This window comes from Cryptomeria japonica, chromosome 2 (genome assembly GCF_030272615.1).
Source record: "Cryptomeria japonica chromosome 2, Sugi_1.0, whole genome shotgun sequence".
In the NCBI taxonomy this organism is placed as follows: Eukaryota; Viridiplantae; Streptophyta; class Pinopsida; order Cupressales; family Cupressaceae; genus Cryptomeria; species Cryptomeria japonica.
Genome location: NC_081406.1, coordinates 654,363,337 through 654,376,630, shown reverse-complemented (window position 1 = coordinate 654,376,630; position 13,294 = coordinate 654,363,337). Strand labels below are relative to the sequence as shown.

At 36.1% G+C, this 13,294-nt stretch overlaps 1 protein-coding gene across 1 annotated transcript in view; it reads left to right on the top strand.

Annotated features, from left to right (window-relative positions):
• Positions 1-13,294, top strand: part of LOC131067700 (E3 ubiquitin-protein ligase SPL2) — a 51,753-nt gene that overhangs the window by 21,157 nt on the left and 17,302 nt on the right. Inside the window, exons 2-5 of the mRNA XM_058002813.2 lie at positions 4,067-4,168; positions 11,079-11,249; positions 11,480-11,604; positions 11,780-11,899. Of these exons, the coding sequence (XP_057858796.1) occupies positions 4,067-4,168; positions 11,079-11,249; positions 11,480-11,604; positions 11,780-11,899 (518 nt within the window). The remainder of the gene's footprint in view (positions 1-4,066; positions 4,169-11,078; positions 11,250-11,479; positions 11,605-11,779; positions 11,900-13,294) is intronic.

Here is a 13,294-nt window from a genome sequence, read left to right as displayed (position 1 = left end):
TCAAAAGATGACAGAGAAGAGGAAGGCTACTAAGATGTCCAAGATGATCAGAGATGAGACAGGATCCAGGAAATTGCAGATAGCTACACCGGCAGTGGACAAGTATGAAGGTGAGATCCTCGCAGAGGAATATGATGTAGAGACATTTGAGCTTGGTCCACCCACAGCCGAACAGACGTTGGATGATGCCACTGATTCATTTGAGGCACTTAAAGACAAGCTTAGGGAAGAAATGGAAAAGAATAGGAAGCTTGAGCGAGAGGTCAGTGCTTGGAGAGGCTACTTTAGCCATCTCAATCAGCCTTTGAGACGTCAGGATCCAGCAGTATCTCCTACACAGGCACTTCCCCTTGAATTAGTTGGCGAGGCAGAGAGAGTCAGGAGTTTGGTTCAGCTTATGAGCTTATGGATTGACAAATCCCATACAGTTGCTATTGAATTTGCAACAAGGATGATGCAGACCATTCATCGAGCTATTCAAGTTCTTGAGGTCATCCACAACTTGATGATAACTGTAGCTGCTTTTGCTCATACTAAGGATGTTATCATTCCTGTCCTGCAAGTAATCAGACAAACATCAAGGAAGGTTCTAGTGCAAGAAAAGATAATGGATGGAGGACCTCATAGTTTACTTCAGTGGTCGACTTTACTCCAGATGAAGGAAGTTCTCTTCGAGGACATCAGTACTAGATGCAATCATGTTGAGGAGGTTATCCACCCGATCCAGGACAGAGTGTTTGAGGTACTACGTACTATTCTTGGCAGGAGGATCGAAGTTGAGACAGATGTGGATTTGCAGGAATTGGAAGATAGAGTCAAGGTCATCTTTTGCAAAGATGAGAATGTTATTACAAATGAGCAACGAGATCAGATGTTTGCCACCATGCTCTTGATTGAGAAGACCAAGGAACTTGAACCTGAATGGGATGCTACTCTTCTCAAGGCATTTGATCAGGTCATCCACTTAGAAGAACGATTGAAGAATCTTCCCGAGATTCCAATTGCTGAGATCGAAGGAATCGTGTCTAGATTCATTGCATATGCTAAAAAGGAGCATTGGAAAGGGAATAAGATTCTAGATGAGGTTGTTATAGATGATGTGGCACCTTAATTGTCATTGGTCTATGTCTCCTAGATTTTCGTGCCAAATTTAATATTTGTCTATGCATTTAATGTTGTGCAATAAAAGGGGAATTCTTGTAATAAAACCCTAATTAGGGTTTAGGTGTCATAATCTTGGCCATTGATCTTCTTTTTGATCTAGACCGTTCATTGTAATTGAGGATGCTATATATACCCTCATTTCTTTTCATTTTAAAACTAGAACTAGAAACTAGAGATTAGATATCAGCATTAGTGATTAGAGAAGCAAGTATTTTGTAGCAAGATTGAGCTTTGAAGAAGGAATTTCAAACAATTGTTGTTCATGATGGCTTTGAGATCAATAAAATATTGAAGTTATGGTGTTTTATTGCAATTCTTGTGGTTATCTTCATGGTTGTTCATTGTCTTGAATCATTCTCAATCAAAGTAGTGTTTTAATTTGAAGGACAAAGTGTTGGACTTGATCGTCGGTGAGATTCACTTTCCAAACCACTAGCTTCTTGCTGATTGTAGGAACGCCTTGCGTGGTCAACTGGATCAACTTGAATCACTTAAACTTTCAATCATTGTTGTATCTTGGATATGTGCCTTCGTGGTAGTGCCTATGATCCTTGATGAATTGAAAAATCATTTGTTACCTTAGAAGATCGCATCAATTTCAATTGAGTTGTTATTTTATGGCAATATTGAAGTTGGTAGAATCTCGCCAAGTCTCATCCACATTGAGTCATTCTTAGGATTAGATTAGACTAGATCCCTTGCAAGCCCTACTCTTTTGATCTTTTTTGAGAGCTTGTTAGTATTAGGAAACCCTGTTCCTGCAGTTCGGGTTTGGCGTAAGACCCCTTGATGAAACAGCAATCACAACGACCACTGGTGCTTATCCACACGTAGAGACCCTACTTAAAAGAACATTGAAGTCACCCTAACTGATCCTTCTTGCGATATCTTCAGCAGTTAGAGATTTTATTCAAGAGAGGATAAGGTACCCTTGGGTATTTTATCCTGTGTATGATTGTGTACAAAATACACGTCAACACAACCCCGCAAACTGAACCTGCAAACCCGAAACCGAACCAATACAAGGACTGGTAACTTAGATTAGCACTGTTGCTGCTTTTGCATTCACCAAAAGAGATTGTGAGTGAAGCATTGAAAATATCATTGGCACAATTGAAAATTACCGGACAGCTCTTGTATGGCAGGAGAGTTATTGTCTCTGTGTTTGAAAAAGAAGAAACCAGCAACTTTCAGCTATGTAGGTTTTAAAGATCTTCCAAAGAAGAATTCATAGACAATAAGTTTCAATATAAACCAACTTATACAACTAGTACCTCATCCTTGGTTTGTCAATGCATATGAACAAGTTCTCAGAGAGTATTATCAGGTTTCTAGTTCTAGTGCCCTTGTTTTTGTGCATTCATTAAAAGAGAAGAGGATTTGAGGAAGAGGAAGAGCAGCAGTTTCCATGATGTCAATTGGATAATTAATCTGATTCCTGGGCTTGTTGCTTGATGTACCTATGTACTATTCATAATGCATCATTTCTCTTTTTGGCTTCTCTCAATATAAATCACGCTTCATATTATGTCTATGATTATCAATCTATCAGATGGATTATGGAATCAATTAATTGTCATTCTATGTATTCTTTAAAATTTCAGCATCTTTTGGGTTCTTTATGTGATTTTTAGGTATTTTTGATTTATTTGTATTTATAAATTTCAAATATTTTATATATTTATTTTTAAGAGCTGTTACCCTGCTGTCTGCAATTTCACGAAAAAAGTTAGTTGTTCCTGAAACCAGTTACCCATCCCCAAAACTTAGAGAAACACTGTAAATAAATTATAAATTATAATTGATCTTTCTTTGCTATTAAATGCACTCTTGTTGGTGTTGAGACATGGACCAGCTAGGACTCAAACCTAGGACCTTCCATACGCTGCTGGAGTGCTCTACCACTGAGCTACTGGCCCCTCTTGGACCAGTCCATCGTCAGTTTGGGTGTGGCTTATTTCCAACACCAACACCCCCCCTTAAGCCACACCTCTCGTGTGCTTGGGGCTCCTAGCTTGGACCTGGCTCCGATACCATGTTGAGACATGGACCAGCTAGGACTCGAACCTAGGACCTTCCATACGCTGCTGGAGTGCTCTACCACTGAGCTACTGGCCCCCCTTGGACCAGTCCATCGTCGGTCCGGGTGTGGCTTATTTCCAACACCAACAGTTGGGTTTTCTTTGTTATGTCATTTTACCATTTTTTTTTTCCAAACAATGTTATTGTATTCAAGTTGGATTTTTATAATATAAATTATTTTATTAAATTTCAATCTAGTAATTTTCAGATGTTTCTACATAAAATGCGATCTGATTTCTTCTCAAATACTAGAATTGTCATCTTTTCGTGTCTTACTTTTGCTATGAGTTTGTGTTAATGTGAAATGACTATCTGTAGCTGCTAGCACCTATTTGCCAACTGGCTAAATACAGAGGGCAAGGGCAAGTGAAATTGCTGGAATAACAGGAGGTAGTGGATAGGACTTGAAAATTCAAAGATTTCCTTTATCTCAAATTTCAGTGCAGAATTAGTTTTTATTTCAACAACTTTTAATTTTAATGACAACATACTTAATTATATTTTCTCTTTTGTTCAGACATTTTGTACATTCATTCTTGTATTTGCAACATCTTTATCAAAGAGCAAAAAACTTCCAATATTGTTATCGTTTTAGTCTCTGTGAAGAATAAATTTTTCTGTACACTTGTATTTTTGTATGTTGAAGAAATTACTGCTATGGGTAAAAAATGCTGTGACATATGGGATTCTATGTATTTTGTCAGTATATTGAAGATAGTTGTTACAAAATCTGATAGGAAGATATCATCACAAATAATTAACCATTTAAATTTCTCAGGTGTGTCCATTGCCATCATCATTTGTGTTATTTTTTTTTCAGTGCTTGTATAATGAATGGAGAGGCCTATTTGGATGGAGCTCAGATTTGCGATCACTTTTTGGAGGTTCTCTTAAGGAACAAGTCACACTTTCTATGAGAAAGGTATTGAACAGAAATTTCCATATTGTTATGTACTATATGTTTGGCAACATTAAGCATATAGCAAAGTATACTCTGCATCCGTATCTTATTCTTCCCAGGAATATATAGCATGCCCACCTTCATTTACAATCATATCTGTCACCTCAAAATCTTCCAGGATGTATAATCGGGCCTGCTTGCACCTTTAGGTCTTTGTAAGCCCAAAAGATGTTAGTTGATATTTAATATTTGGAAGGCAGAGTGTATGTGTGCTATTGAGGTCTGATAAAATTACTTGATTCAATTTTAGACTCTCTGTTTTAATATCATATCTTTAGCTGTCCTATTGTTGTATTCTAGAAATGTTGGAGCTGTTGAACTTCTACAGCTACATACAGCCTGGGACCCATATATACATCTATAACTCCATATCTTCATATTGCCTTAGGTATTAGAAATTTCGGCTTATCGAGGAAGTGCATTTGTAGTATCAGAAGCCTGGAAATGCTTTTAGGTTTGTCATAAACAATTTCTGAGCAGAAAATCACACAAGTTTACTAAGCTTTCAAATTTTTGTGAGTTGAAAACACTTATGGAGTTTTTTGTGCTATGGCATAGATAGAATGATTATGCTCAAAACCTAGTTTTATGTGATGTTTTTTGCCACAGATTTTTTAAAATCTTTAAGACATAAGTATTTGCATGATTTTTCCAAATGTGATGGTTTGAAAAACTACATGATATTTCTTCTAGATGTAATCACTGATAGCTAGTTCCATAGCTCCCATAAATCACTTGCAACCAAAAGGCCTATCGCATTTGAAGAGAAAAAGCCATGATTGTGTGCTTTACAACCTTGAGAGAGAGATTAATTTAAGAAAGCATGATTGATATGCTTGTATCTATTGATCGAATAAACTTGGATGAATTACAATGATTACGATATATCTATAAAAGCTTAAAGATAAAACTCTAGATCTAAAACCTAGGTGAGGATTAAATTAGACCATGACAAGTGTTTATATCTTATGACTCGAGACAACATGACCTTAGCTTAACTTAAATATAGAAAAGCACTCACGTTTTGCTTAAGTGTAATAAAGTAATTGGGGACTTAAGTAATTAATGATTGATTAATTAATAATAAGGTGGTTACCTAATTATTTCAATAGCCCCCCCTTAAGACCACCTTAGGGAGAAGCTAAAAATTAATGATGAATGCAATGAATGGATGCATGGATGGATCTCAGCCACAAGGCTTGATGAGGAACAATGCACAAACAAATGCTCTCATAATCGAAAAAAAAAGAGAATACCACATGGTAAAAAACTTCTCTTTAAAAGAGAAAAAATGAAATAAATGCACCAGTGAAAGAATGATAGAAGGACTTGATGTATCCTCCCAAAGATTTCTTTTGTCCTATGTTCCACCGAGTTTCCTGACGGGGGACGTGGAGACAGGTTTTGGGAGGGGAGGTGGTGCAAATACATATAGCACTTGAAAAATTTGTTATAAAAAGATGTGTAAGGAATAAGTATAAGAACTGTAAATGAAACTTTGCCACACTATGTAAATCTTACACTAATAAACATAAAAAACATGAAAATTTGAAATTAAATGGTGGGCAGAGTTTTGGAACTTTGGGAGCAAAGTGCAAACAAGACCATTCTATTGGTGGGATAAATCGGAAGCCGATAAGGACATCCGATAAACCCCTGGACTCTTATGTATTTGAATCTTGAAAATTGGATAAACTAGGATCCATACTTGCTTATTAAACTTTTGGCTTCTAGAGTGAGTTTTTGATGGGTTCCTCCTTGCAATGTTCTGGTGATATACATCAGGAACGCATCATTCACCCGCCTGAAGTGGGCCTTCTCGCTTAGCTGCAGCTGCAGATAACAGTCATAGGACTTAAACTCATTTTCACCATTGCCTACCTCGCCTCTGCAAATCAATCTAGTGTATCTCCAGTTTCTTGCCAGCAGGTAGACTATGTAGGAGCTCATGTAAAAGGACTTCGTCCTTTTCAAATTCTTTAGCTGTTCGTCAAGATTATCACTGATTATTCGGGACCAATTGAACATTTTTACTCCTGAGGTGATCTCATCAATAAAATAATACTTCTAGGTTTCAAATGGTGAACCCTGAGGGGTGCCCATTATTCTATTCAGTAGTAAAATGAGATCGCCATAGTCTTCTTTGAAGTCAGTGCAGAATAATTTCTTTGGCATCTTCTTGAGACTGGGCCTCGGTTTCTCTAGCCATGACTTATTAACATTGGTTGCACAGAGTTCAAGCTGATCTTCATAAAGTCTTCTAGTTTGCTCCTTGGTTATATAGGAAGTCTTGTTGTAGCTCGGAATCTCGAATGCCTCTTGAATGGCTAATTCTCCAAGATGAGCCAAGACTCTTCCATCTGGCACAACAATTTCTCTTTCTTGGGTATTTTAGTGCATGGCATATTCAACCATAAGTTTTGCACATTCCATAGCTGGTGGAAATCCCGTCGCTTGGACGATGCGATTTCTCATCATCTGGTGAGCAATAGGTGTTGGCGAAAATCCATCTAGCCCATACATTCTCTTTTTGAAGTCCTTGAAGTCTACGTGCCCGAGGTTGGTGTCTGTGACATTTTTCCATTTGGAATTGATCTTTGACTCCGGCTGCAACCCCTTACTGGTGAATTTCATCCGAGCTTTCCTTGAAGGAACTCCCTTGGTAGTCATTAACCTGCAAAAGACATGGAAAATTTAACATTTTTGAGAAAATTTTAAAGTTTAACTCTGATTCTGAACGTTTTATCTCAGGATTTCACTTTCAGCCTGTCGAAAAGCTAAAATTCTGTGAAAAATCAGTCTGAAAATGGACGAAATTGGCTAAATACTTAGCAGGTTTCAAGAAATAAATGATAAAGACAGAAGAAATCAGTCAAAAACGTGAATTTTTGAACTTCTGGAATTTACTTTTGACTAGTTTTGGTGAAAATTTGCCTTTAATTCTGAAAATTCTGTCTTTAACTCAGAAAAGCACTTTATTCTCTGGGAATTATCACTTAGAAAATTTTACTTATTCTTTGCCTTCCTCTTTGAAAATTCTCTTTCTCCAGAAATTCTTCTTCAAAAATTCTATCTTTTACCCATTGCAATCGAACTTTCAACCTTCAAACTTGATAATGAATTTGAAGTGACAGTTTGAGTTGATATAGAGTTGTTGAGCAATTCGATTTTTAGGAATCTTCATGTTTTTTTAAATATTCATCGAACTTGGACTTGTTTTATTTCTCCCAAAATGGAAACTCAATCTCCTCTATGGGCGAGTTGGCATGGAATTTTTCGAATTTTTTTTCTAAAATTGAAACTCAATCTTATTGTTGGAAAATTGAATTTTTTCCAAGTGTTGAACTTGTTTTACCAACTCTTCCAATTATGCCGAATTTTCATTTTATCCATGGAAAACTTTATGTATTTCTCATGCTTTGGTGATCGGCAGACTTACTAATTGTTTGGACATTTTCAACTTAAGTGCCAAGGCAGACTTTGACATTGTTTGGACAAGTTCATCTTTGCCTTGGTGAACTTTACCTTCTCTTGGCACATGGCGAACTTCACCTTCTCTTGGCACATGGCGGACTTGCTTAGCGTTTAGGCATTGAAATCATATTGCAAGTCGAACTTCAACTTCTCCTAGACACATCCAACTTCCCCCTTAGGCGGACTTTACTCTACCTTGTGCCATCTTCTTCTTGGGCGGACTTTGGAGGGTGTTTGGCCATTCTTCTCTTGGGCTAGGCAGACTTCAACTTGGTTTTGACATCTTTCCATATGCCTAGGTCGGACTTTGACTTCTTTGTGCCTTTCTTCCTTAACTATTGGCGGACTTTGCTCTTCATTGGACATTCTTCATAAGGGGGGGGGACTTGAAGTGCTCTTGGACATGCTAAGAGGAGGGCGGACTTTGCCATGACTTGGCCATTATGCTTGTATGCCACCTTCCAATCTTGCCACCATTGGACAATTTCAGTTTGATCTGCCATGTTAATGTTTGATTTGTCATGTTGTCTATTTGGAACATCTGGAACAAAACCCTAGCCTAGGGTTTTTACCTTGCTTTTTACACTTAGAGACATGATTTTTCGATTCTGAAGACATGGGCGCTGATGCCATGACCTGAGGGATCCAACCCTAGGTCTACTTTCAAAAAAGCATTAAAAAGCAAAAAAAAAGCAAGAAAGCAAAAAAGCAAAAAGCAGGCCAAAAAAAGTTGCTTCTTGGATTGGTCCCAAATTGGCAAAAATAAAAAAAGCAAAAAAGCAAAAAAGCAAAATTCCTAAGAAATAGGAAGGTGTCAGAATTGACTCATAGCAATTGCGATCTTCATCCTTCAAGCCTTTTGAGTGCTTTGACGATGTCTAGACACTGTTCTGAGCATGAATTTCCTATTTGGCTTGGATGATTTCTCAAAAATTCTAACTCTAAACTCTCAAAAATAGAGACTCATGAAAATGTAGAGCTAAGACAAAACCCTAAAAAGAAAACAACTGGGGGCCCCCATTTGCAATGGGGCGATGTGTGTTGTAGGTCACAACAGGTAGGCAATGGCATACTAGGCTACATAGCCTCTATTGACATTTCCTTGTTTCTTGCCTCACCCTCCATGTACAACCTAGTCACTTTATCCTCTTAACCAGGGTTGTTTTTGAAAGCCTTTTACCTCTTGTCCACTTATGCTGCGAATAATACCTTGTGTAGCTGCCCTCGTAGTCTTTGTTGCACGAATGACAGCCATACTCTACTCTCTTTGGATTTTTTGGGGGTTTATGGCTGTTTCGAATTGTTGAAGGGTCTTTTAGGACTAAATGGGGCCTTGGTGTAAGTTATGAAGAGTTTTGAAGGGCAACTAAATGAGTAATCTGAACTCATAGTCCCTGCAGCACCCCCCTCCTAGAAGAACCCCCAATAATACCTACAACAGCCTCTTTGTTAAATTTGAACCTCTTCACTCTTGCTGCCTTCACTTCTGCTGGTTGCTTTTATTGTTTGTGAAAATTCAAGGCATAGCTGCAAGTACAAACATAAAACAACAAACAAAAAATCCTCTCCAGGAGTCTGAAACTTTGAAAAAAAATTTAAATTTCAAGACATAGCTGCAAGTGTAAACATAAAACAACAAACAAAATATCCTTCCTAGGAGTCTGAAACGTTGAAAATGAATAAAAAAATGCATAAAGAAAACAATGGATGGTTATCTTACCTCAAACAACATAGTTTTGACGCACTCTTGCCTGCTCACTACTGTTATCAGAGTGGCTGTTTGAGGCTAAGTCACCAGGTTCGGCCGAATTTTAACTCAAAAAAAAAAAAAAAATTCGTTGAAATTCGCTGAACTTCAAAAAAAAATAATTTTATTTATTTTTTATTCTTTATAAATTTTTGGCTTTCTTCTTCTGTTAATATTTTTTAAGCACATCTTTAGTCTGTCGTGAGTTGCGGCCTGCAGGAGAAGTAGTCGCGGACCCGTGATAGTCGCAGCTTGCAAGAGAAGTTCGCCTGTCGTTCGTGCCCTAGCATATGTTTCCTATGGTTTATATTTTATAAATATGTCATCTTTTTGTAACGATTTCAAATCTATTTATCAATGTTAAACTATTTAGGCAATTTTATAGATATATTAAAAATATTTATTAAAACAATTTAAAAATTACATATGGCGAATTTAATTCGAATTTTATACATTTCGAATTTTTCCCTCATCGAACTTCATTCGAATTTCAAAGTTGTCGAACTTCGAATTCGAACCTGGTGACTTAGGTTTGAGGTATAGGGTTGTTGTGAAGGGGTGTGTAGGGTTCTTGTGGATCCGCATCCCTCTCTTTCTCTCTCTCTCTCTCTCTCTCTCTAATCGATTTTCTGTTGGCTGTTGTTCCTTGATAATATTTTGATGTTTTGGAATTGTTTCCAAATTATTTTAAGAACTGGTTTCGGCCGAGGGACATCTTTGACTTGTTCCCATGTCCCCAAAACATCCCCAATAGGGTATGGGTAAAAAATGTAGGGGACACATCCTTGAGTTACATAGCAAATAACCAAATGTCATATTATATTAACTTACAATAATCAAGAGTTGTTGGAGTGAACACAATCCATGTAATCAAATAACACGAGTAACTACAATGTAATTATTTAAACAAGTCCCACATTAGTGAGATTATGTGCTATTATCGAATGACAAAAAGTAATGTTGATTTAATGATGCCTCTTTAATTAAATTTGCCTCTTAAGGTCAGCCATGTCAGGCAATTCTTTGTTTGATAAATGAAACCGAATGATTTTATTTGTTTCTTATGGATTGCATAAAATGTATATGAAATCATGCTTTTACTTATTTTTATATTTTTTTCTAAAATATTTAAATGAACTTGTAAGATTGTTTTCCGTAGGCCTTTTTTGATTAAATTAACACATGGCCATATTCCTTACTGGTTAACTCTATTCACCTCTTAACAGTGCAGGTGATAGTAAACTGTCACGCTTTCCAATGAGCATGTTCTAATTTTAATGTTATTGTGTAGCCATATTTTATTTTGAACCTCATCCAAAATTTTTTTCTTTCCTTGATGTTTGTTATTTGATTGCATTTCAAAATTGAGCCTATTAAATTGTTTTTACAGTTGATTGCTGTACCAGTCAGTTCTTAAACTAGGCTTTTTCATATAGTGTTAGTAGAATATGTTTATTAAGATTGTTATTGTTCTATCTCTATATTAGTTTTGTCAGAAGAATATACAATTTTGTAATGATTTCTTGCATATCTTTTTTTTGTTTGCACATCTTGTATTTTGAGATTTTAAATTGCATATGCTTTATGCACCCCTATTGTGGAGGGAATTGATTACAATTTCCACAGTTGAGTAATACTGGCCTGTTGCAGGTTCCATTTGTTTTAATTGAAAGTGAAGGTCTGCAAAAGTTTAGCCATGTCCATATTAACTTGGACAATTCAAGGCATCCACTGCCGCTTACAACTGTTTATCATAATCTTCAACCAGTAGATGCAACTCCATATACAGTTTTTCAAGCCATTTTTGGTCGTGGGTATCCGGTTTGTTACTCTACAGAATCTTGAGATTGATTCATGATTGAACTTTTTATTAATTACAGCTAAAACATTTTAGAATCTGGACTTCATTTGGTTATTTATATTTGTAATTTCTGGCAAGCAAATTCATTTATAGAATTGCTTTTTAATACCAATCCATTTGTTGTTTACACTTACATGCCCAAGTTTTTTGTTGTTGGATCTGACTATTTCAAGCACCATGTGGAGGTAAGGTTGGTCTTTTGGATGAAGAAAAGATTCTTGCACCTGGCAAACAGATCACTGCAATTGGCCATTTACACAAAACCCAGAATGGGCAACCTGGTATCAAGTCATGCAAGTCACTACCACATTTCTTGTAAGCATATAAACTATTAAATTCGAGGATTATAAAAGTTCCTTAAGAGTTAATCCAGAATAGATAATTGCATCATCACTATTTCATATAAATTTGCTTTGTTCTGAGACAAACCAATGTTCTATTTGGTTAGTTTAATTGTTGGGTCTGATTATATTTGTTTTGCTGTGCTCAGGACTTATCTCACAAAGGATCAACTGGTGGAAGAGCTAGCCATTGGGAAGGCAGTTCTATTTTGGAGTGGCATTGTTATTAGTACTGTAGCAATTGGAGTTCTAACTTACGCTGCTTTCAGGTATTTCAGAAATGTAGTTTCATTTTAGTTAGCAAGAGTTGCATTTGAAGGTTTTTTGAAGCTTAGTCATATGATTACAAATCAGTATCTTCTTTTCTAAGCACCTGTTGATGAGATATGCTATGCTGGACCTGAGGTCTATTTGCTGAAGGACAGTATGAGAAAATTAACACCAGAATTAAAATACAGAGAGTAGAGAGCATGGTTACTAGGAAACTCCATTATAGGAATGCTAACTGCATGCCTCTTCCTGTACTGACTATTTCTGCATCTCCTTGTGCATTTGCTTACATTCACTAATTTATTGGCATCTTCATTCCTATTATGGTGCCTATACCCTAGGATCTCTTGGTAGCTATGTAGATAGTCAATGAGGCATACAAAAAATGGGAAAAAAATGCGATTAATCAGGAATTGCTGCTGTCTGCAGTTTTTATTAATCACAATTTTTTCCCTCTTAAAATTGTTGTTTTCTTTCAAATTTTTGACCACAATTTTGACTGTTGATTTTCTTTTTAATCATGTTTAAGCAGCTCTAGCATCATGAAAAAATCATCTTAGGCAGGACGACAAATAAATTGTTGGATTTTCAATGTGTTTTTCATGCACCCACAATTTTTTTTTGTTGGGTTTTTTTGGGCAATATAAAAAATTGTTTGAAAGAATTTTTGAATGTTCTTAAGCATTTTGAATACACGTTTTGGACAATGTGGCCAGGGCTGTTTTTCTGCTGTTATCTGGTCTTTTTCACCACAACTTCAAGTTTGGCAATACACAATGACAGATAACACATTTCCAAGTTAGTCACAAACCTCTTTCAAGTTATACCAATGGTTTCTAACCAAGCCTTGTTTTTAACTTTCAAATCTCGTGGCATATGTTGAGTTGTATTATGCATTTCGTCAAACTGTTTATGTAAAGAGCTCGTATGATCAATGCACGGGAACCATTTGAACACTTGCATAACCAGTTTTTATAAGATATAGTTTTTTTAGTTCATTGAATTTAAACATTTTAATGATTATATAATTAAATTTAAAACAAAAAAGTATATAATAAAGGAAAATAACCATATTTTAATATATTTCTATTAAATGTTAACTTTAATATATTTTTTCCTTAATATTATGCAAATATAATTGTACTTTAAAATTTTAAATATTTATTGCCTTCATAATTTTTTTATTGATGCTTTTTTTTTTGATCGGTAAGCTGTGGGAAAAGGGCCCATTCCCAATTTAGGAACAAATGAAAAAGAATGACCGCTTCAGATCCATGAATGGGGAGCACAAAGAATAAATAACTAACTTGAAGGGGATTTAGCCATGAAGTGGAAGTGGTAACCTTGGTTGTAGAATTGTAGGATGAGTGGAAGTCTCTATCAGCTGAGTCTTG